Source organism: Bacillus rossius, chromosome 3, assembly GCF_032445375.1.
Source record: "Bacillus rossius redtenbacheri isolate Brsri chromosome 3, Brsri_v3, whole genome shotgun sequence".
Classification (NCBI taxonomy): Eukaryota; Metazoa; Arthropoda; class Insecta; order Phasmatodea; family Bacillidae; genus Bacillus; species Bacillus rossius.
Window position 1 is genome coordinate 9700364 of NC_086332.1, and position 26701 is coordinate 9727064.

Consider the following 26701-nt stretch of genomic DNA (forward strand, 5'->3'; position numbering starts at 1 on the left):
AACTGCAGAAAAGAATTCACCAGAAGTATCTGTAATCATCACTCATCGAAATATTTGCAGAAAAACTGGACATGAATGGTACCTAGAGTTCAAAACACTATGTTAGTAGCTACACAAGCTGCCTCGATTTTTACAACATACTTCGTAGACAGTTTTTTAAAAAAAAGTAAACGAAATTTGGTCATTCTATTTTGTCAATGTTATAATAAAATATGAACATGCTCCTGTACTTGTAAATTTAACATTAAGTGCATCTTTGTGCTTTTTTTTTTTTACATGTGAACATTGCTAACCAACTTCATTAATGAAAATGGAAACACAAGTTATTTTCTAGAAAATACTTAAACAACCTTCTGATCATTGCCACCAAATAACAGTTTATTACAGTTTAAATAAATCAACACACTTGTCCCTAACAACATCACACAAAGTCATTGATAAAGAGTTAAATAATGTGGTAAATACCATTGTATAGTTTATTAGTTTATTGCATCAATTTTTTTTGTGTACATGAATCCAAATTAGAATCGTCTCAATCCGCCAAGTGATAAGGCTATTTGCTGCACTAACATTCCGCTAGAGGGGAAAACCCATAAATAAACCAGCCAGGTATTCGTAAGTTGCACGACAATATTTAGAGCTGTGTAAATAAGTTCTTCTGCCTCGTTGAAAAAAAAACCATGAACTAGCCCATAATAAAATAACTAAGCCTGTGCGAATATCAGTTTTTTAGTTTGAATCGAATTCGAATACGAATACCAAATTATTCTCGAATACGAATATTGAGTTCAAATAATTGGAATGAGAATTGAAATCCCATAAAACATGTTATATCACATCACATTACAATACAATATGATAACAGGTACATATTTACCGATACAATGTATGTAGAATCAAAAAACTTATAGTACTTAAAATTTTAAGGTTCTCCAATTTTATAATTAGTTCGTATTAAAAAGAGTCTTGTCACATCACTACATATTAGCTAATTAAAATTTTTGTGGAGAAACACAAGCCGCTCTACATTTTCGGGGAGTAGACTTTCTTTTCTACGCGTCACAATGTTGCCAGCTGTTGAGAAAAGTCTCTCACTGCACACTTGTGTGGCAGGTATAGGCAAGTACTTTCTTGCTACCACAGCTATGTTTCGGAAACAAGTGTGCCCCTTCTCTTACCAGAAACTGAAAGGATTTTCATTCTTTGGGATTAAGGGTGCTTGCTGCCAGATATTCGTTATAGTTTCTTCGTAGCTTGCAAGCGTAGACTGAGCTGCTTTTGAAGGTTTCACGTAGGCCCACAGAGATGACTTCTTAATAGGCATTTCACTTGTAGCCTCACTTGTCTCAGTTATAGTTTCAGCTACTGTGTTCAGCTTACTCAGCTTACATACCTCCCTGCACAAATTTTCAACCCATATTTTTTATTAATTTTCATCCTCAATTAGTGAATATTTGAACCGTGGATCTACCATCATAAGAAACACATTTACTTCACAATCTTGGTACACCATGTAACGTGATCCCATGCTTTTAAGTAAGTTCTTGGCAAGAGTTTTTTTTTTTGACGCGCGGGACAGGGTAATTGCCTGAGCTATCACTACGCCAAGAATTTCGGAAGGGTGGGAAGGGTATGAAGTGGTGGTGGGGGGGGGGGGGGTTTTTTGCCACCTGCATCCGGTCGTTTACTGTGTATTATCCTATTGAAAAACATTGACGTAGCATGTTAGGCTTTTAGAGTCTTTGCTGTGAGTATGCGGCCAGATGTTTTCCACATGGTCTGTACAATTTTCTTTCTCTTCGCCGTCACGTTCGGAACGAAATTACAGTGCCGACAAACCATGTTTCACCCTCTAATCTGAAAACTGTCACCTATAACGTCCCGGTTGTATGGATTTTACAGACATGTATTTATCTTTATCAGTATGCTGACAGTTCAAATCTATTTTAAACGACCTGACGACATTCTTCTACATAAAATACGTTAGTTATCGCTCTGAATTACTGTGTTCAAACGGGCTTTACTTTACGTGGCCAGATGTAGTGGAATAACTCCACGTACATAACTCTAAAACATTACGAAAATCCCGCGGAACTTTTGCCCCCGCCCAACGAGAGAAACCTCTGTGATCCCGAAATGTTTCCCAGTTTCAGTGATCCCGCTCAGCCTTTTTCGTAAATGACCAAATATTCGTTTTTTCGAAGTGTTAGTATTCGAAATCGAATCGAATACGAATAATAAACTATTCGTTTTGATATTCGAAAACTCGAATATTCGCACAGGCCTAAAAATAACACAATCTTAATGTGTCCATCATCATAGATTTTCATTGTGCAACTGTGCCAGGACAAATATTTTTTGCTGACCACATGAGCATACTAGTTTTGTTAGAAGGCACAGAAAACAGGGTAGCTTGCCATCTTTTTCTTCTTGGGGAAGGGAAGGTCACAGATATAAAAAACATTAGGCAGAGGTAACAAGGGGGAGGAAAAATATGTAAAAAATTGCAACAGTAGCAAGTTTATGCCACATTGTTTAGGTGCCAATAAGAAGAGACTAAAACTTCACTTTTGTAGTACTCCATTAACAGATATATTGTGAAACACACATTTTTTTTTCCAGACAGCAGACATTGGATGGAGGTGGGGTTGAACACCAATAATCCTGATAACCGATAATGGTAATCGAACATCAGGCCATTACTTCTTTATACCCTGCCAGCTGATATCAAGGAAGTTGGGTTGGAAATGCAGGGTGTAACAAATGTCCTTTTTCTATGGTAGTTAAATTTATTTGAAGATAAAAATCACTGATTTCAACTTTCAGAATAACTATATATTACAAAAATCCAGATGAATACATCCAATATTTACGGGATATCAGACAACTGACAATATAATTATAAACTACTTAAGACCATACATACCATTCCAGTCTTGCATGCAGTTCAAATGTGCGAGTTTCTTTTTTAAATGAAATTTCATACTTGTTCCTGCATGTGTACAACTTACTGATAAAAATAATGTTACCTCCTTCCTAATAACAAATACCTGATTTTATACTAAGTGTAGCAAAGCTGTTGCCTATTACCTCAAATAACTACCAACACTGAGGTCCAAAGCCATTGTTTTACAATATTAATGAGAGTATACACAGTTCAAATACATAAATAGGCATGGTATAACTACCCAGAGTTTAATTTAATATTTGCACAGTAAAAAGAAAAAATGCTAAGTTCGAACTGCAGTATAATCTGTAATCTAGGAATTCTTGAACATGTTGACAATAAGCAAACAGTAAACTGTTTGCAAACAACAAATAAATTCAAAAGCATATTGCTTATAGCATTAGTTAAATAATTACTTAAAAACTATCATAAAAAATGTTGACGGAAATATTTTCCCTCCATTCTTTGTATATGAACCTGATATTCTTAATCAAGAATATTTTGACATTTGTATTTCAATTTGATTCAAACAATAAAACTGATATTCACAAAGGTCTAACAATGAAAACGTAGAAACAATTGTAAAAAAATATTGCTATCATTAGAGTTTATTTCTCTTCAGTAAGAAGTTGTTATACTGAGGATACACACTGTGAAATCCTGAAATGACACAGTCCTGTCAATGGGGATCAACTTGTGGCAACACAGAGGGGTAGGCATTGCCTATATGAGGATGACAAAGTCATCTGCGACCATGACGTGGTTGAGCTGCGTGAGCTGATCCAGGGCCCCGCTCGCCTCCTCTGCGCTGAAAGGCTCCGGACAGCCGCTGTTGATGGCTTCCACCAGCACGGCGCGCGACAGCGACTGTGCGCGCTTCTCCCGGAACACCCCGGCCAGGCCCGCCTTGAACACCTTCAGCCTGCGCACACGCAACACTCACAGCAAATAACACGCTCGCTACAGTCTGCACAAGTAACGAACTACTGCCCTTTTCTTGAACATCCTGTACATTTCATCTTTAACAGTCGCAAATTAACGGAGATTAAAATAAAAACTGCTGTTTGGCCGTACACGTAAACTGTGTGTGCTAGTTTCATTGTTTTGCGCTAAGGACTTGTCGTTTCTGTAACTTCCCACGCTCCAGGTTTTCAAGTTGGCTGCCTGCCAAGGCCAAGACCGGCAGCCTTGCGAGCTTCCGGTGAACAGTGGCAGTTGTGCGACCATTACGGCAGCAAGTTGTGCCGAGGTGAATGCTTTCTGCCAGTCAAATAGTTTACAAATGATTCGTTGCTCATGTCTCTGTTTGAAATGGATTCTCCAGCCTATTGCAATGGGAGACAAAAACTATTAAAAATGACTTGTCATTGGTCTTATATATCAACAAGTCCATTCTCAAAATCAGTGTTATTTGTTCACAACTGAGAAAATACGACAGAGTTGTTAAAGGAGCTAAAAAAAATTGACTATTATCATTAAAAAAAAAATTTTTATACTATTTTGTCCACAACAAGTTTACACAACGTGACAAACTATTTTGAATACTTAAGGAGTCACAATTGTATCATAGATTCATAGATACTAACAAATAATCTCTCAAAGTTAAATATAAATAAATTTAATCCTAAGGGAAACCGTCTACGATGTGCAATGATTATAAATTAATACATTAAATTTTTTTCTGGGCTTAAGTAATTTTTTTAAATCCGTACATATCCTGAAAATATTACAGCAACCTAACCCCCCAGGTTGCACAATGGTTACTGAACCTTGGATACAAACTGCTTGCTCATACCTGCAGCTGCATCTGCATCTACACTGGTGAGGCGGGAGAAAGATGCCTTACCCGAGGGATGTAACTGTTGCCTCTGCCAGCCTGAAGTATATCAGGTGGGATAAACCAACTGGCTGTAAATACTGACTAACTGAACTTGCACACAGCTAAATGTTTTTCAAACAAAAGAATAAAATAATAATTAAGTAAACTGAATTTTAGTATCAAAAATGTAATTCAGGTAGATAGTAATTTTGCATTGTAACTTGCATTTTGGTAAAATGAAGCGTATCCATTTATAATACCACAGTGCCTCAAGAAAATAACAACATTGAATAGTAAATGCAAAAAAAAAAATTTTGTTTGTTGATTCAAATCTAACAGATAAGCCCCTTCTGTCCAGAATCATCTCTGGAACACATCTAAACCTAAGAAGCGACTAGCTGAACTTTATACCTCTACCATTTACTATGATCACTAATTATATTTACTTCAAAGTAAGTCAATAAAACACATTTTTTACTTTAAAGGTGAGATACAAATTATGAAAAACAAATTTTAAAAACATTTTTATGTATTAATCTAATCACACGGCCCTCAAAATTGCCAACTGTACTGGGTGCACAAAGCGTTGTTTGCTGCCAATTTGGAAACAAAAGAACATTACAATACCATCATTTTTCAATTACTTGCAAGCTTTAAGGATTCTCAGTGAAATTTAAGGACTTTTAAGGGCCCTTGATCGATTTACACAAAATTAAGGACTTTTTAAGGCTATTTAAGGAGGCATAGATGCGAACCCTGCCATAATATATTGTGATCAGTAACAGAGAGACCTATGGTTAACAGAGCTTTCAATTTTTATGTGAAACAAATGTAACTCAGATATTATGTTATTTGGCACTTGTAACTTGCATTTCTGTGAAAGGAGGCGTACGGACTTGCATTTATTTGAGTTGCTAAAACGCTCTTCACCACCTGACAATGTTTTCTGGTAAGGGGCAGGGCCTACTGCAGCACTGCGGGCCTCACCTCTCCTCGGAGAGTTCCAGCACCGCGGTGCTGGGCGTGGCCTCGCTAGGAGTCTCCTCGCTGTGGGGGGCGGTAGCCTCGCTGTGGGGGGCGGTAGCCTCGCTGCCCGCCGTGGGCCGCTCGTCGCCGCTGCCCCCTGGCCCCTCGTCCCCGGACGCCCACTCGTACACGTCCTGGCTGCCCGCGGCCTGCGCCCACAAGTGTCCGTCCCTCAAGCTCAACAGCAACACCTCCACAAGCTGCACTACTGGTTTCAACAATCACAACATTCCCACTAACACTACAAAATTACAATTCAAAAACTAGCCTTCATTTTTTTTAAAGGACAAAAACAAAAAAATTATGCATGTAGACAAGAAAATTAAAAATGCACTTTGCTTCTTTTAGAACTGGGAGAAAATAAAGGCTACATAAAAATTATTATTTACATCAAATATTAGTGATATTCCAAAACCATATTTTCTCAAATCTGAATTTTGAATTTTGATTATAAAGAAAACCTGAAATCCAAATCTAGGTCTCAGGTGACAAAAAGAAAAAGTTAAAAAACAATTAACTAAGGTGTTAAAACATTCTTAACCCTTTTCCGAAATTTATGCTGTAAGAATATTTCGGTTCATCATTATATTTCAAAAATAAAATATGTTGTGCTAAGTAAGTAGATGATAAACATAAATAAACAAAGTAAACTTCAGTGCTGAAATTTTTAATTTACTACAACTCCTCCAATACTTTTATTATAATTTTTTATCTAGATTTAATATCTCAAATACTAACAATTAAATGTTATTTAAAGGGTTTGAAGATTCAAATAGACCACCCCTGTTTAACATTGATTAAAATTAATGAATTAACGCTTCTGAACATCTCATCAACATAGGTAATGCAGGGTGATGAGAATGAAGCAGTGATGGGGTGAATGGGTATGGGGAAAACGGAGAAACCCCACCGATACACTTACCGCCTATCACATTTACCACTAGCAGAAAATCAGTATCTGACGCCGCGTGTTGCCAAACCCTGATCGCATTGTTGGGAGGCCAGTGATCTGACCGGTCAATCACCCACAATCTGCCTTCCTCTGTCCTCTTCTCTCTTTCACTTCCTTCCACTGTCAGTGTTCCAGCATCGGGGATTGTTTTTTTGTTTCCAAACAAGAACATAATGCAAGAATAATAGTTGGGACAAAACTCCAAAAACTGGTTTCATACATCTCTTAGATGGCAGGGCTAAGTTTAAACCAAGAACAAGAACATGCAGTATGCATTAAATATTATTTCAAAAGAACACATTCTCAATGACAGAATGTTTGTATAAATGTGACATGCTGATTAACAGGTGAACCTCAAGATATCAACATGAACATAAGCTATCTAATAGGCCTGTTTGAATAGAAGTTTGTTTTTTTTTTAATTTGAATCATATATGAATATACCTAATACCAAATTATTCTTGAATTTGAATATAAAATTCAAATAGTAGGAATGATAAATTAGACTCCCTATAAATTTTTTTTCACATCATGTAACAACTTCTAGAAAATTAGACAAATAATACTTATGTATGTAAAATGTTAGTTGATTTAATTCATCTAAAATTATTATATAGAAAATGCTTGTATAAATATTTAAATTATGAAATAAAAAATTGTGTAATCAATTACAGCTACCCCAACTTAACCAAACCAACCAACCTTTCATTTCCTGTTCGCCTTATTTTTCACAACCTGCTACTCTACATATTGATTCAGAAAATTTTCGCCAGCCACAAAGTACCGTGAAATCAATGCAATCAATTTCACAAAAAATATGAATCTTTATTAAAATGTTGTAGTCCCAAATTAGCAATTAAATGAGCTAATATTCACATATTTTATACCCTAGTTAGCAAGAGTTTTTGTTGTTAAAGGTAGCCAGGTAAATTGTATTTTAATTCAGCAATACAGTAGAGTCCCGCTAATCCGAACCCCGCTAATCCGAAAATCCGCCTAATCCAAACAGGGCTAGGACAAAAAAGAATAATTTTTTTAACATTTAAGAACTAGGAAAAGTAAAGAAAAACATTTTTTTTTTCAATTAATGTTGTACGTTTATTAATATGAATAATATATCAGTTGACGTTCCCTGCACAGCTGCTACGATATCTTCATCTGTGGCCACAGTCGTCAATGGCCGTCCACTTTTCAACGCACTCTTCTGCATTTTCACAACCTGGTACAATTTTTTTCACTAGTTGAAGAAGTTCAAACTTTTCTTTTGCCGGGGGAAAGACAGTTTGGACAAACTCTAAATCAGGCCAGAGATTTTTCCATGATTTCTGTAAAGATTATTTTTATGTTTTTTCCCAAGCTTCTGCTACCCAGTAAATGACATCTTTGATGGTGATTTTCTTGAGTTTATGCAAGATTGTCAGTTCATCATTCTCTTCAAGCAGGCTACGAAGAAGCATCCTGCAATACTCCTTGGTCCATTAGCTGCAAAATTAAAGTGACGTTTGGTGGGAGAAAAATAGCTTTGATATCACCGCAAACAAGTTGCATTTCTTCAGCATGTGACGGAGCATTTTCTATGACTATGAGTAACAAAAACTAGGAGGCAATCCATTTTCTTTGTTAAAAGCCTTTACTTTCAGCACAAACTGTTTTTCTTGGAACAAGACATGATCCATCCAAGCTTTTTTTGGTTTCTGTAAAATTCAGGGAGAGTGTTCATGTTCATGTTCATGTTTTTAAAACAGCGTGGTTTTGCCGATTTGCCGATAACCATCAGTGAAAGCTTATTTGTGGCAGAAGTGTTGCAGCAGACTAACACAGTTAGGTGTTGTTTATCCATTTTAAACCCTGGTGCAGATTGTTCCTCTTGTGATGCAAGACTTTTGGTAGGCAATGCTTTAAAGTCCCGTCTCAACCACGTTATAAACTTGGTAAGGCGAGTAGGAAGAAATGATATCTTTGAACTCCTCGAGGTATTCAATAGCTGCTTTGTTGTTCGCTGACAGTTTCTCCCCAGTTATTGTAAGCTGCCTGATTCCATGTTGTTTCTTCCATCGGTCTAAGAAACCGCCACTAGCCGTAAATGATGCGTCACCATCCATGAGCTTGTTCAATTGAAGCACTTTTTCTTGAATCAGAGGGCCAGTGATTGGGATTCCTTTTTGTCTTTCTTGGGTAAACCATAAAACAGTGCTTCGTCCAATTTTTCGTAAGAAGACACTGTCGTTTTGCTACGTTTTTCAATAATTTTTTCACTCTACCTTATTTTACCTCTGTTCTTTTTCCAATCGGAAATGGTTGCTTTGCCGACACCGAATTCTTTCGATAACAGAGTGGCACTTTCACATTTGCCAAGTCTTTTCAGCACTTCCAGTTTTTCTTTTAATGTACACGAGTTATGTTTACGCTTGCTTGTCATGATGACCAACAGCAGGCACAAGCACAGAATGTAAATCACCACACTACACACCGCTCACAAGGGCTTACAAAACACAGGGCAAGTGCGCAGTAGCAGGTGACACAGCAGTGACATGTGACGCACTGACTGTCTGACTCATCATTGTTGGGAACGGAAGAGGAGAGGAATGCGTAAGCTTATGCAGGAAGGAGGATGGGGGCTTTATTTACTCTGGTTGAAGGTCACTGCCCTTCCGCTAATACACACTCACGAACCGCCCTTCATTTCGACCTAATTTTGTCACTTAATGTAGGCTGTTGGATTTGTTAAACTCAGAATATTTGAAATTACAGTTTAGGCTATGTGAGTAATTAAAAATATTATACGATACTAAATACCTATGTACGCTAAATATTAAAGGTGTATTTTTCGTCTGACCTTTCATACATATTTGACATATCAGACACTAAATACACCTCAAAAAGACAATATATGGCATTATATGACAAAATTCCGCCTAATCCGAATTTTCGCTAATCCGAACTAATTGGGACCGAACCCTGTTCGGATTAGCGAAAATTCGAATTAGGCGGAATTTTGTCATATAATGCCATATATTGTCTTTTTGAGGTGTATTTAGTGTCTGATATGTCAAATATGTATGAAAGGTCAGACGAAAAATACACCTTTAATATTTAGCGTACATATGTATTCTACTGTATTATAAAACAATATCTGCTTTCATCTGGAATCTTAAACCATTCTTTATGTTTATATATTGCACCATTTCGTCATGTATACAAACAAGTTGCTACTGTATCACATGGTATTACATCAATTGTGACATATTGATTTATATGCCTTCAAAACTATGATGTTTACTGCTTTAAATGGCAATCACAATGGAGTTTTCATGTTTTATAGTGTTCTAGTTCAAGGTTGTTGATGTTTATTTATTTTTTCCCACTTCTGGTGCATGTGACAAAATGAATACAAATAATATTTTGTTTTAAAATTTGAAATTAGAAATATGCTGTGTTCTGAATCGTTCATGCAATTTTTCCGTTATCGTTTAGTGAGACAGAAGGTTTAAAAAAAAAAAACTTTAAACACTTTAAACACTTGTTGTATGATTAAAATGTTGTTTATTGTTCAATTTTGATTATGAAATCTCATTAAAACATCAAATAGGGGATTTATATCAAAAAAATGACTTAACCTCAACAGTGAACATAGCTATACGACTAACTCATAAGGTGTGCTATGTCAAATATTCATAAACAAACAAATATTCGTTATTTCAAAGTGTTAGTACAGTATTTGGGGTCGAATCAAATATGAATAATAGACTATTCCAATTCGTACTTTAAAATTTGTATATTTGCACAGGCTTACTATCTTAGAATTCAGAATTACTAAATTACAGGAAACCGAAATATTTTTTGCAGACTAAACCAAATGCAAGAATAAAAAAAAACCAATTTTATTCTCAACACACCATGTTTTCGACATACCTGTTTTCCAGACTTTCAGAACTAGGGTGTTTTGGACGTACTCTCATTAGGACCACTGTAGATTTAATGGTGTAGTACATGCATTTACTCATTAATGTGACATATCATTGACCGTCAGTTGTGGACTACGAAGGGGAAAAATAACTGGCCAACCAAACCCCCATCCAAATCCTAGCTTCGTACGCCTTCCCACTGCTGAGTCAGTTCCTAGTGTTTCTCAAAGCTGTCGGGTGGCATTTGCCTGTCGCGGTGCCATTTGGGCTTAAATCAACGCGGACTGATCCCAGTGCTTGGTGGGACCAAATCAGCCTTTGGTACAGATCACCATGCACACCTCGGGCTGAGACCATTAACACATCATACCACTAGGTACAACGAGCGCGAAGAGGAGAAGACCAGACGGAACATTTACCTTCTTGCGCTGCTTCCTCCTCTTGCCGCGAGCGTCGTCATCGTCGTCGTCAGAAGATTCGTCCTCGCTCTCATTACCATGGCGACGCTTCTTCTCCTTCTCCAGCACCTGGGGCAAGATCATTCCCTTGCAGCACGTACCAGCACGCACACACGCCAGTCACTCACTGCATATGGGGCTTGTGAGACTGTACTAAACCACATGTGTGCAAGCCATGATCCACACTAGCTACTTCCTATACAAGAAATACTGTCCCTCAACTAGCTTTCCCTCACACGTATATACTTAAATATAGAAAATTCCTATTCAGAACTAAATATTGATCATTTGGAATTATAAACATATTTAACGACATAACAAATATATTTTTATTAGTAAATAAATTTACGAAAGCATGACTAATCAGATTTATTATTCATTGAAAGACATAAATTTCCTACATTAAATAAAAATTGAAATACTCACTATTTTTAAATAATTTAGTCATAAACTAGGGGTGTGCAAATAATGAATTATGGTGGTTGAATATTTTTGAACGAATAGTAAAATTTTCTAATAGAATGTGAATATTTCAAAGTTGAATACATTTCTTATTTAGCTTTGGTGTATTACCATACAAAATAAAAAAAAATTATATTTTCATGTTCACAGTTAAAGTTTTCGGCCAAGGCTACACAGCAACATATTCTGTTCATGAGACTTAATTTCAAATAAACTAGACACCATAGTTTCAATTTATTTTTCCTATGTGTAGTTTCCGAAATTCTTGAATTCCCAATAGAGAACTACAAAACATTCTAATTTCCAAGACAAAACTGCACCATCGTTAGCGTTTATAAGTGCATTTTTTTATACTCCTTCAGTCCCGAACAAGTTTGCCGGTAACTGTAATACGAGTGCCAATTTTTATAGAAGGAATTGACGAAGAGTAGTAGCCTGCTCACAAAGAGACATCACTTGCATCCATAGGAACTCTAGTGAAGACAGATATATGATGCGACCCATATTCGCGGTGAAAATTACATATATTTTTGTCCAAAATTAAAGGTGTGACCCATACACAGGGGTACCCCCCTGTGGGTAAATGTGGTAGGAACTCGCAACCAGTGCAATGCAGCAGAACAAAACACCCGACGGCAACGCACCTTCTTGAAGTAGGCAAACTGCACCAGTTCAATGGCCGCCTGGGCATCCTCGGCCAGGATGGTGTTGGACATGCGGGCCTTGGCGTGGGCCGTCGACAGCCGAATGAGGGTCTCCAGAGTGCGGGGCGTCACGGGCTGCGTCTGCAAGCGACACACGGACTCTAGCGCACTTGCTTTGCAAGGACCAGCACTTCCTACTAGCTGCAGCCACCGATTGTACGATTTCATTACATGAAACCAATTACTTTACATACAAAAGCAAGTAAAACTATTAAGTACAGTAGAACCCCGATTTTGCGAACACGGATTTAACGAAAACAGCGATTTAATGTAAAGGTTTTCAGGAACCAACAAAAATCACCAATTTATTAAAATAATAATATAGATTTCCAAAAAATGCAAGTAAATAGTAATGGAATCTTATTAAAAAATATACTCTGTGTCTGTGGTGTCAGTAATAGAATGGAGGTACTATATATTAATATGTGCCTTTGCATCATCTGTCCAAATACGAAGAAATTAAAAAAATTGTTCAAATTGCTTAAAAACTCCGGGCGTTGTAACTGAATTGCGTAGGTGCGTGCCATTGCGCGCGCCTGGATAGATAGACTGTCCGCGACACATGACGTCATGAAGGGTTTCTTTGTCCGCATCCCCCTTCTCCATCCTTGGCTTGACTCACCACGTTATCTTCCAAACACGCCCGCATAGTAACAGTGCTAGCCAATAATCACACGTTTCCAAATATTCCCTTTCCCATCCTCCAGGTTTTTTCAACTTGTGACCACGTCACACCAATACGCCATTATCATTATTCTCTAGATGTGTAAAAGTAACGAAAAAAAGCGTACCCGTATGTATTCGTTACTATAACAATTAGTACTCGTTACTATCGTATCGTTACGTTACTCGTTACTTCTGAAATCGCATTAAAAAGCTATGTTATGTTGCACCAACGAATCGAGACGTATTGCGTACGCGTACATAATAATAAATAGAATATAAACAATTAACAATATTTGATAATTAACCGTTTTTGTTAACCAAGAAACAATTAAATCTCATTAATGCGGTTTTTTTATATTATCTCTTTTAAGATAATAACCAAAAAAAACGTGAAAATAGGCGATAATAAAAAACAAAAACATACATATTTCTAATTTGTAAACAATACTTTCTTACGTTGTTTCTGTTCCAATCTCAAACTTTGTCTACACACACAATACCTTTAATAAACAGTAAAAAACTTTGATGACGAATTTCCAAATTATACTTTACTTAATAAACAAACATCGTTCTTTGTAACGCAAATTCATCGAATATGCGCGCGCATGCGTAAAACATACGAAAAATGCGAGTAACGAGATGCAGCCGTGTGTAACGTTTCGTTACTCGTTACTAGATGGCGCACCCGTTACTCAGTACCGAATACATACGGTTTGCAACAGCTCTATATTCTCAGTAAGAGCTTTTTGCGCGGTGTTTAGTTTTTGGAATACGTTTTTTATAAGTGCTGCGCAGCTGAGCGAACAAAGAGAGTCAGCCGGTGGCCACGCCGCGCCGTAACAGCAGCTGACCGAGTACAATGACCTTTCTCCGCGTACGGCGCGCTATGGACGGTAAATTTCCATCAATTTGCGGCCTTTTTTTTTAATCTTTTACTGTGACGCAATGTGTATGTAGCTCGTTTTTGTTATAAACGCTGCAGGTTACGACTGTATTTTAATAAACTTTAACGTATTTCTTACACTTTACATATTTTTAAACTTTTTTTTATGCCTCATTTTTCACGGTTTCTAAAAATCTGTATGTACGACCGAGGTGTACGTACGAACCGGGGGCCGTACGAGCGAGATCAAAAACGTTGAAGATGGAAAGTTGACGAAGTCTGAGATAGCACGGCAGCACAAGATATCAGCGTCGACCCTGTCTACGATATGGAAACGTAGGTACGCGATTATGAGTGCGGGGGTCATTGAAAATCGGTAAATCGGATTTAACGAAACATCGATTTAGAGTAAACATTTTCGGTAACCGTAGCACTTCGTTAAATCGGGGTTCTACTGTATAAGTTTTAATATAACGTCAAATCAAAAAAAAAATTAATTTAGAAAAGTTAATCTATTTTTCAATACTTCAGACCTTACCATTATTATTTCAATTCAATAGAAATTCAAAATGGTGTTTTTATCCTACACTTAGCTCTCAAAACCTAGATGGCTCAATACAAATAGTATTTCACATAATTTTCCAAGGCAACGTACAGTTCGTGTTTTGTAGATACAGATAAATTATAGGTAAGACAATGCTGCAAACAAACCTTTGTCTTCCATATTATTAACGTGTAGGTGTGTACATTGCTATAGTGATGTATCTGACATTAATTATCGACATCACTGGCTGATTCAAACGAACGCACGTTCGGATCGGTTAACCCCTTATTTTTCGTTTGTTGGAGCATGGGCGTCGCAACCGGGGGGGACGGGGGGGACACGTCCCCCCCCAATAATAAAAGTCTTCAATTTCGTCCCCTCCAATAATATATTTAGTTTCGTAGTTATATTAAAAATATGATTTCTGTGATATAACCCATATGTTGCGCATGGTGCATTTAGTCCAATCGTGGTAATGTGAGCACTGTGTTTTTACAAATTTGTTCTCTGAAAATATTTTTTATAAAAAATAAATTAAATATTGCAACCCACTAAAATTAGAATATTTAGGAAAGAAAAATGCCTAAAAACCACCTTTTTGCACCTTCAAACCCCAAATTTTCCCGGGGGAGGACCCCGGACTCCCCGCTTTTTTTTTTTTTTTCAGGGGATGGATATGACTCAACAACTAAATCAATTGAAGTCCCCCCCCAAAAAACATATCCTTGCGACGCCCATGGTCGGAGTGCGTGCGGGCGGCCCGCCCAGACCGCTCACCCGGGCCACGTCCATGTCCATGGAGTCCTGGGAGCGCAGGCGGGAGTACTGCTCTGCTATCAGCTCCGAGGCCTCCTCCGTCAGCACCGGCTTCAGGCCCTTGGCCAGCTGCAGGTACTTGCGCATGAAGCCCATGCTCACTATCTTCTCCCTGCAACCACAGTGAGCACTTGTGTGTGCCGTGGATAGGGACAAGTCTTTACCGTTTTAGTTCCTCATCAGAACAGGTCATTTCCATGCTGTATTTATTTTTTTAATTGTTTTATTTATAAAAAATAGTGTTATCCAACAAATGTGAAACTAAAATACTTTCACCAAAATAGTCTCATTTCGACAGACACTTATATACAATAAATTCATTAGTAATAAGCATGTCCAGAACAGTACTCAGAACAAATAAAATAATTCAACAAATGTTTACGTTTTGATCGCCATTATTGTAAAAAATTAACTTGTAATATTAAAAATAGCAAAATCCAACGTTATATTATTTTTTTCTAATCCACTTAGTTCATATATTTTGATATTAAATTCATGCTAAATAAATTACTTTCAAGGAATTTACCATAATAAAAGATAAATTTTATGTAATTTGAGTGAAGATTTGTGAAATTGTTGATTGATTTCATATTATTTGTTACATTTCAGTGCTAAAAATTTATTAACCTGTATTGTGATGTTATATCTTGTACTGACATGCTGTGCGGCGCTATTTTGGTTTTATCTAGGGATGGGACGAATCCACATTTTGGTCGAATCCGAATCCTTGTTCAAATCCTCAGTGTTTGTCATTGAATCTCGAATCCCAGTCCCACACTAAACTTCACACGTTATTAAAAAAAATCACACATTTATTTTAAAACATTACATAGGGCCTATGTATTAAAAAAAAAATCACATGTGTATTTATAAAATTATAAAATAAGTGCATAGTGTATACACCTGATATAAAATAGAGACAAATAACCTCAAAAACCACACACGTAAGTTTGCATCTGTCTAATTCTTTGTTAAATTAATCCTTCCTATGTTTTCAATAAAATACGTTTGTATAACAGACACCATTTAAAAAAAATTACGTTTTTTTCTGCAATGTTATATTATTGAAGGTTGGAAATGATCGAGTAGTTATGCTAATTGACAAAATGCAGCGTAGTTTATCTTATGTTTGTGCTTTTTCCGTTACCTTTATAATATAGTTTAGGTATAAAATTTTCTAGAGCTGGACGAACCTCAATTCTCTGGTTTCTAACCGAGTCGAACCAAACCTCATACAGAAATAATTGTTTTGAATTAAAATGAACCGACCACCAGAATTTTGGTCTTTAACTGAATGGTGAGAAAGAAAAGTTCTCCAGCCATATGTAAAATTAAAACATTATATAGCTTAGCTTTATTAAATTGAAAAACATTTTATAAGTAAAGTTTATGCAATAAATAATGAAGGAAAGAAAACAGTTTAGAGAAAATCATTTTGCATTTAATTTCTTTATATATACCTTTTAATTCATTAAGAAGTTCCATCTAAATTTCATAAAGAGTAGTAAGTCCTCGGTTTACGTCGGGGTTACGTTCCTGAAAACCGCGACGAAAATAGAAACGACGTAAAATGAGCCATGTTTCATGCCACCGGCCGACCACGGCCCAAGGTCGGCCGGAAGCGCTGGCATACAGACGTGACAACGGGCAATTTTATCAGCAAATGACAACCGACAGCGTGGGAAACAAGTCAAACTAGTACTTCTCAGCTTTATAGAATGGTTATTTAACCAGCTGCTTTATTACCTTTATTGATTGAAATATAAAAACAGATATATAGTCGTTTGGAAGACATCTTATGAAGAAAAAATCATAAATTGCAGTGAGCTGATACTGTAGGCCTACTACAAACGCATTTAATCACGATAAAGTTAACAACGGCACGTTTAAAACTCCGGCCAACTCAATGATATAGCGACTGAAGTGTAGAGCTGTAGCAAACCGTATGTATTCGTTACTGAGTAACGGGTGCATCATCTAGTAACGAGTAACGAAACGTTACACACGAATGCATTTCGTTACTCGCATTTTTCGTATGTTTTACGCATGCGCGCGCTTATTCGTTACAAAGAACGATGTTTGTTTATTAAGAAAAGTATAATTTGGAAATTCGTCGTCCAAGTTTTTTACTGTTTATTAAAGGTATTGTGTGTGTAGACAAAGTTTGAGATTGGAACAGAAACAACGTAAAAAAGTATTTTTTACAAATTATAAATATGTATGTTTTTGTTTTTTATTATCGCGTATTTTCAAGTTTTTTGTTCTTATCTGAAAAGAGATATTATAATAAAGCTGCTCTAATGAGATTTTATTGTTTCTTGGTTAACAAAAGCTGTTAATTATCAAATACTTTTAATTGTTTATATTAAATTTATTATTATTTACGCGACGTCATACTGTACGCGTACGAAATACGACTCGATTCGTTGCTGTTACATAACATAGCATGTTATGCGGTATCATAAGTAACGAGTAACGATACGAAAGTAACGAGTACTAATTGTTATAGTAACGAATACATACGGGTACACTTTTTTTAATTACTTTTACACCTCTACTGAAGTGCCCAGGAGTTGGACGAAAAGGGGTAGGAGAAAATGCTGTGTCGTTGCGGGAAGTAGATAACACTTCTACGTGCGAGATACGTGGGTGGCCGAGCGGGCGGGCTGGTAGTATTGCATCACCGCGCGGAGAGCAGCGGAGAGCAGCGGAGAGCAGGAAGCGTCCCTCATGATGTATGATAAGATAAGGCGGTTAACGTGTAGCTTACGCTACATAGCATAAATTAACTACCGAAGGAAACAAAGAATTATAAACGAATTATATACGGTGTTTTGGTTAAAATAAAGATTTATGGTCATTGTAAACGACGTTATTGTGAATCGGCGACAACTTAAATTGAAACATGAGTACTCAAACATTAGCGACGTTAATCCGAAACGACGTAAATCGGTACGACGTAAATAGAGGACTTACTGTATCTTCCTTTTTCAGTGTACACTAACCTTCATTAAAAAATATATAATATTATAAAGATGACGAACATTCAGCACAATGTCACATAACATATTTTTGTGGTAGACATAACCTAACATTTTTAATAAGTAAAACTTTTTAATAGGACATTAAAAAAAAGTCGAATGTGAATTAAGTTACCTATCTACATTACAAAACCCGCTGACTGCAGTTGCTGTTTTCTTGGAAGAATGCTGCTCGTCAGAAGAAACTTTAGACAATATTTGGGTGGTTCTGGGTCATCTGGGTCATTATCTTTTCTCCATTTGGATAACTTCAACGACGGAAGCCTGCTCATCGCAAATCACCTCACGAACAATAATATTGTAAACGTAACGTAAGAAGTGTGGTTATAGAAATTTGCGTCAGAAAAAAGAAAACACGAGAAATAATGATGGCTGCCGCAACTATGCTAGTCAACTTAGTACCGTACTGTAAAATTTACTGGGCCAGTACTTTTAATACACAAGATTAAATTAATATTTTCAGTACTTGACTGTTATAACCAAAAAGGCCAAAGAAAATAAATACATCCCAGTAATTTAAAATACGTAATTTACGTAATCATTTCCTACCGCATTTGTCTTGTGTTAACTTGATCACGTTAGTTTTGCCGAAATACGAGAGTTCTCGTACATGCGCTTTAGTTTAACGTATGGGGTACGCAATGTTTGGTGATTTTACAACACTTATCGTACACGCACTATAGTTAAAGGTATAATATACAATACATATGACATTTGTACGATAGTTTATATTACGTAGTACGAGAAATGCATACAAAAATCTCTAAAGTAAACAAAAAACAAGGCGCGCCTATATGAAAAAAATGCTATGCGAGTTATGCGACGATTAATAATTTTATTTTTATTTTGTCTGCGCTTGAAACTGTTGAGGCGACGATTATACAATAAAAGTCGGAATATTAGAAGTAATGGAATTTTGTTGTGCTGTTTTGTGAATGGTCTCAAATGGGGGTTATAAAATTAGAAAAACGTAATTTTTTTTTAACGAACGTTCGGTTTTTCGAATATATTTTATGAGGTTTCGATGAACTGAACGTAAGGGTTCGGTTCGGTTATAAATTTTCGAACTTCGCCCAGCACTACAATTTTCAATTACTACATAAAACTCTTAAAAACCCACCTCGAATTCTACCTCGAATCCCACCTCGGATCCTACGAATCCTCGAATCCATAGGATTCGGTATATTCGACGAATCCAAGATTCGAAAATCCCATCCCTAGTTTTATCGCAATTCACTGTACACTAGTCCCGAGCTATGGATAGATACAAAATTTTATGGTGAGTTGTCAATGCTGGAGTTTAGTTCTACTAAATTTTCTTTAATATTTTCCTACAAATTATTTTCCTCAAAAATGAAATATTATTTATAATACTAAAAATTTGATGGCATTTGAGGATTTTATTGGTTCATTCCGAGTATTTTTTAAATATTTTTATAATAGTTTTGTGAATAATGATGGTAGATTTCAAACGTTTTATGTGGGAAATGTTGTTGCATTTTAAATGTTGTAAGCAAGAATAATATACACATGGGCATATAGTGAAATTCAAGGGGGTGGAAAATAATTTATTATACGTGAAAATTTAGGTCTGAATTTTTTAGTCAGGATTTATAGAAGCAAAATTACAAATAATATGAAACAGATCTACTATTCGTAGGAACATGCCAGTTTCTGTGTTAGTACGCTAAAAATGTTTTTTCAGAGATAACTTCCACATGAATTAAGTGGACGGTCTCCGAATATTTATATCTAATTTGCAACTATAAACTGAAGTGAGGTTGTAAAACAACAAAGTGCTGCGAGTAAGATCGAATTCAAGTTAAATCACTTTCAGCACCGTCACTGTTCATTTCGTCACTTCTCCGTGACTCTCGCGACCTGCGGACAGCCTGAGCACGAGCACTCTGGGACCCAGGAACTCGTCGAAGGCTCGCCCGGGAAGCGGGCTGGATCGGCAGGGGCGCGGCGGAGGCACGTACGTCTTGGAGCGGGAAGAGCCGTGCAGCAGGGCGTCGTACTTCTCGTAGACGTCGCGGGCGGCCGGCTGCTCCTCTTCGGCCGGGCTGCGGGTGCTCAGGAGGTCGACGGAGGAGCCCATGGGCAGCACCTCCCCGTCCTGCTCCGTGGGGTTCCTGCCCGCACACCCCGCACCCGTCACCCAGGCCCCCCACAGACAAACCCTCAACTTCAAACAATAGCCTTCAAGGATCCCTGGTCACGAATAGTTTGTAATTTAATTTTCAAGGCATTAATTCGCTCCAAACACAATAAACTTCTCTTGTATTTTTTCGTTCTGTCACAATAAATTCCAAAACAGATATTCACCAAGTGTAACATAATAAACCCTGTCTCCGCTTCGCCTAGGTAGCCTGGTACAAAAGAGATGTTTCTAAACTTCTCAACAAAAAAACTAAAACGAATCTCTGTAGACAGTAGTATTTCACAGAGACTGCTTGTGAGACTTAAAACACGTGTCCCTGTTTTCTTTCAATGGTCATTGCTGAACTTTCAATACTAAGCTACAGCTTGTAATACAGCAACAGTGTTACATTTCATGAGCATAGGACCTGGCATTGGACTCTTGTTGAAGTCTATATTCATGACAGTTGTAGCTGTCCGTACGATTTTACGAGTTATTTCCTCCCAGCGATTACTCACTGGAGCCTGTTACCGAATATCATACTTTAAATAGGTGAAAATCTCGGAAAGAATATTTTTAAGCCCTGTTGCTAAACAATTTGGTTCAATAAATGAAAATTTAAATATAAAATCAAAGCCAGTACGAAAGTGCTTCTTGTACTTCGGAATGCCAATGACTGAATTTTTAAGGGTTTTTAACAATGGGCCGAATCCCAATCTCCTTGAATTTTAATCTCAAAGAGTACCTACTTCAATTATACCCCTTGAATCTAAATCCAGGTCTCAAGGAGCGAAAATAAAATAATGCACAAGAAATAAAAATGTTAGCTATGATGCTCAAACATTTAACCCTTAAAATGTTTTTTTCACTAACTATAAGTTTACAAAATCAATACATAATGTAATTTTATTTACATGATATGTTAAAATACAATAGCTTGGGAAATGGTAACAAGATAGCTATTAAGAAAAAAAAATTGACCTAGTAAACTTCATAGGTCATCAGTGTTAAATTTTTTAATTAACTTTATTTCCTCTATTATTTTATTTCAAATCTTTTTCATCGAATATTGAGTGCTTCTAATACTAAGGATTTGAAAGTATTTGAGAATAGAATTGGCCCATTCCTAGTGAACTATGAAACTACCCTGTTTTATCACATAATCGCATGCGCATACTCATCGCACCAATATTTTAGGGCGTCAAAATTTGTTTAAAAAAAACCTCTCCCGTCAACGTTGCATGATGTTTTTGGTCCCGCTATTAGATTCCGAGCTCTTTGTGTAGTTATTTTTTTCCCTATAAAAGGATTGTAATTATTCAAGTACAAATATAATATTTATTTGGACATTACCACTTACGTACTTATTTAATTAACGGAAATACAAAGTTGTCTGATGTGTAAATTTTCTTTTAAAGACGTTTTTAAATGTTGTAACCTTCATCTGTTCACCTGCGTCGCCGCGGTGTACAAGTCCACCGTACCTGTACCGGTGCATGCGCACCACGTGGTCGGAGATCCTGCGATCGTACTCCCCGTCCACCGTGTCCAGCATCACGAACAGCAGGTCGAAACGGGACAGCAACGAGTCCTGCAGGCCGATGTTCTCCATGGGCGTCTTGTACTGGTCGTACTGCAACGAGATCATCTTCGTCCTCGCGCTCACACGTACTGCGAGCTTCAGCTCGGTTGTGTTGAACATGAGCCAGTTTTAGAGCAAGAGGAGTACTGGACCAAAATAGCAGACTTGCTCAACGAGTAGACAAGCACATTTATCTCATTTCGTTTCTTATCACTTTTCATTGACAAGGTCAACCAGGAGCCACGGTAAACGCAAATGAAACCGACATAACCGGAACAATAATTCTAATTCAAATCTTCATATTTTTATTGATTTATTTTTATTTATGGAAATTTTCCATGACAAACAGTGCAAAACTGCAATGGCGTATGTCGAAAAAAACTGCATTAAATGAAAATTTCCTGTTGCATGAATCATTTAAAGAATGTGTTAAATTTTACCATACATTACCATCTTATTATTGCAATACTATTAAAACAAATAAAATAATTTAACATGCAATTTTGTAGAAAATTAGCTACATATGCTTTGTATCACATATTAACTACTTTTATTTATCCAAAAATATTTTTTTTTTAATATGACAGTTTTTCTTCTAATACTTAGAAAACACAATAAACTAGAAACTTACAAAGTTTCGTACATGGTGACATGTCGGTTCTATCGCTATCCACCACATAGCTTGCCTCCACTGATCGCCGCAGGCATACGGGACACTCACCCTGCCGTAGACGGGGTTGGCAGCCGCCAGCACGGAGCAGCGGGCGTTCAGGCTGGCGTGGATGCCCGCCTTCGCGATGGTGACGCGGCCTTGCTCCATCACCTCGTGGATGGCCGTGCGGTCGATGTCCGACATCTTGTCGAACTCGTCGATGCACACGATGCCCCTGTCCGCCAGCACCATGGCCCCGGCCTCCAGCCTGGGGAGAGTGCCGTGGCATGAAGCGCAGCTCGCGCTTAGGTCGCAGCACAGAGTAAATGGCACCCGCTGTTGCCAGATTGATACGACCAGGCTTGTTAACATTAAAAATTTTTATTTTGTATACCATCTGTGATTATAATTTAATAAGTTTTATTATTACTTAAATGTTGCTATTTGTTGATTCTTTTAAGACCATTGAATATCGTGCACTGACAAAATTATTACAGTTGTTAATCACTCTAAAAGAAAGAAAAAATAATTCAATGCTACACACCAATTATTAGGCATTTGCTAACATTTGAATTTTCAGATACAAATACGAATAATGAACTATTTGTATTCAATTCAACCTAGAATACTAAAACTTTGAAATAACAGATATTCTTTTTTTTCGAATACTTGACATGATTTTGTCATATACCAACGTTCACTGGCGAAATTAAGTCATTCGTGGGATATAAATACCCTTCGTTGATGTTTAATGGGACTTCATAATCAAAAAACATGCTACTAAACTATATTTTAAAGATGCAACAAGTATTAAAAGTTTTTTTTATTGCTACTGTCTTGCTTAAAGGTAACGGAATAAATCACGTAAACAATTCAAAACACTGCATATTTGTCATTTCAAACTTGAAAAAAATTATTATTTGTATTCTTTTCATCACACAAACCAGAAGTGAGAAAAAATTAAAAAAAAAAAGTCAACAACCATGGACTACAACACCACAAAACACGGACACTCCATTGAGGTGGTTATTAAAAGAAGTACTAATCGTCATAGCTTCCACGGCGCATAAATCAATAGTCACAATCAATTTAATACCATGTGATACAGAAGCAGCTTACTTGCTGTATATACAGTGTTTTATCACTTAATCATTGCACATTTTATACTCAAATCAAGTTAGAAAGTGGGGTGTGACGTTTATGGGAAAAAGAAACAAAATTTTGTTCGGTAAAGTTATTCAAAAACAAAACCCATTCATGGAAAGTACGTTTATTTAAAAAGTGGAGTATATAAAAGCATGCCGAACAATTTAAATTTAACAAATCATGCAACAAAAACCTTTCTTCAACTTAAAATAGAAAAAACAATGCAAATGCGAGCCTGAACTAACGCATAACTATCGTCGTAGTACACACCACGACACAGAGCGCGCATGCATGCAATCGGCGAGATATCAATATCGATATTCGACTACGTATCTCTACGTATCTCTACGCTCTATACAGTAACCAACATAACCAAACACGAATGATGCCAACTAGCGCTGGCAACATTTTTATAAGCGGCACACCGTGATGACGCAGACTCATAGATAAAGGTTATAACGTTTAAAAACGTCTTTAAAAGAAAACTTACACATCAGACAACTTCGTATTTCCGTTAATTAAATAAGTAAGTGGTAATGTCTAAATAAATATTAGATTTCTACTTTAAAATACATTGTTTTAAACGGAAAAAATCCCCAGACAAAGCGCTCAGAATCTAATAGCGGGACCAAAAAAATTGTGCGACAATTACGCGAGAGGTTTTATAAACCAAATTTTGACGCCCTAAAATATAGGTGTGACGATGAGAGTGCAACAATTATGCAATTAAAGAGGATATATAATACAGATTATGAAACCATTATTACCGGCTAAGTGTTTAAATAAGGAAAATTACAGAGTACTGTAGGTAAATATCATAAGGGTGTAGACTAAAATAATAGTAATATTGTTAAAGATTAGTCTTATGATCAAATATCTTTTCAATAAATTCTACACATAAAATATTGAGTGCTGAATGTAATACAAAAATATTGTTCATAATAACTATAAACCAACGAACATCATTCATTGCTGTGCTTAAAACAATCTTACGAATATAATCTCGAAAAATGTAATAATCAGATTACATCTTAAGAAATGACTTGCATAACAATTTAAACTTACAATATGAAACTTTCATTGCAGGTACCAAATCCGAAACAGTGAAAAAGGAAATGTGATACTAAAGAATAATTATTAGAAACTTTCAGTTCACTTCGTAAATTATTAGTTCTCATGTGTTCTAAATCTAACTTTACCCCAACGTAACCATTTCACATATACTTTAAGTGAATCAGTTAGTTTAAAATTTTTATTTAATGAAATTTCTTAGTTTTCATTGTCAAATAATAATCAGAGCTACCAGTTAAGCCAGTTAATCACAGCTATCAGTTAATCCTGAATAAGAGCCCTTTTCCTGGAAAAATTAAAATAAAAATTAAAAAATGCATATTATTACTTCATGCCATGTTTTGGAATCATTTTCTAAGGCGTAGATGTACATACTTCCCAAGTTTTTTTTACCAATAGTTTACATTTTAATGAGTGGTAACTGGTAAGGTTAGGTTACACATTACTATAGATGGTGATTTATAGCATTTAAAATAATAACATTTAGCATTTTGAATTTGAAATTTAGCATTTTGTAGCATTATTAAAAACAAGATTTAGCCAATTCTCTCATTTTACATTACTGAAGAAAAGTACATTTTTTAAAAGCATTAAATAATACACATATTAACTAATAACAACCACAGAAATAAAGATCTAGCACAACTACAAAGATAACCTATCTTGGCAGGTTTCCAAACAACTCTTTAGCACTTATGAGTGCAATAAATTGAATACTTAAAATTGCAATAAATATCTTTTAGCCGTGTTATGGCCATAGTTGATGTAGAGTGCACAAATAATGTTATTGAAACTTGTTTTTTCATTTTTTTCAATTTTCGCCTTCTTTTGGTTTTCGATCATGCCAGAAACCGTTTCTTGCCGTTTTACCGACTTTTTTTCTTCATCCGATTTCTCGGTGAATTTTTTTTTTTTCCCACTCCAGGCGGCGATTAAATAAATTGAGCATTAAAATATACGTATCACTTTCGTAGAACTGTTCACTTTTGTATTCATTCATGCGATCGCGAATGGAAATTATGTTTCGTCCCATTTTTACCACGAGAAATAACAGTATACAACACATTCACGAGTATGCACGTATTTGTAAACACACCACCTTCCACAGACTACACAAGAACGCGGCTTTCACGTGAAACACAGCCAGAAAATGGGAATTGTCAGCGCGGCGAAGCAGAGATGTCGCAATATGGCGGCCTAAAAACTTGTACTCTGCAAGATGACGGACACTTCCAGCTAGTTGTTCTTTGCTTTGTTTACAATCGCGAGGCACGGATGGCCATTTTTCATTCAATATTTACGAACAAGTGTGAATGACGTGACAATAAGATACTTGTGCTGAATACGCCATAAAATGATGGGTTCTTTTGATACTGAACTGAAACGAAATACAATCGGTAAATAAATTGTGTAGAGTGAAGACGAATCTACGATTTTTACCTTGATTTCGCATTTATCTCGGAATAGTCTGGTTTTCGCATTTTATAGCGGAAAAAATATAATTTAGCATATTTTTGCATCTATTTAGCGAAAACGAAAAATCACCATCCCTACACATTACAAATACTGATATATTGTGGGAATGGTCAGTTAGGTTAGATCTATACTAAAAATACTTTAAGATGGTGTGGATTGTTAGTTAAATTAGGGTAGCGACATTTTAAATAATATAAAACAGTGTGTATATTTGTTAGGTTAGGTTAGCTGCAGTAAAAATAATGGAAATTCTTTTCAAATTGAGGTAGGAATTACTAACCTAATATGTAACTAACTAGCCATTTGAACAGTTTTACAGTATGTTTATGTAGCTAACCTAACCTACTGTTCACAAATTTGAAAAGTATTTTTAATGTAGCTAACCTACCATTTTTATGATACTGCGCA

The 26701-nt window shown here is 36.3% G+C and overlaps 1 protein-coding gene across 1 annotated transcript in view; it reads right to left on the bottom strand.

The window, feature by feature from the left end:
- Nucleotides 1-467: 467 nt before the first annotated feature.
- LOC134530189 (DNA replication licensing factor Mcm3) overlaps nt 468-26701 on the bottom strand; it is a 37897-nt gene continuing 11663 nt past the window's right edge. The window contains exons 9-16 of the mRNA XM_063364844.1: nt 22670-22868; nt 21851-21999; nt 20206-20358; nt 15144-15294; nt 12214-12354; nt 11069-11176; nt 5754-5941; nt 468-3869 (exon numbers count right to left, since the gene is read on the bottom strand). Of these exons, the coding sequence (XP_063220914.1) occupies nt 3671-3869; nt 5754-5941; nt 11069-11176; nt 12214-12354; nt 15144-15294; nt 20206-20358; nt 21851-21999; nt 22670-22868 (1288 nt within the window). The 3' untranslated portion in view covers nt 468-3670. The remainder of the gene's footprint in view (nt 3870-5753; nt 5942-11068; nt 11177-12213; nt 12355-15143; nt 15295-20205; nt 20359-21850; nt 22000-22669; nt 22869-26701) is intronic.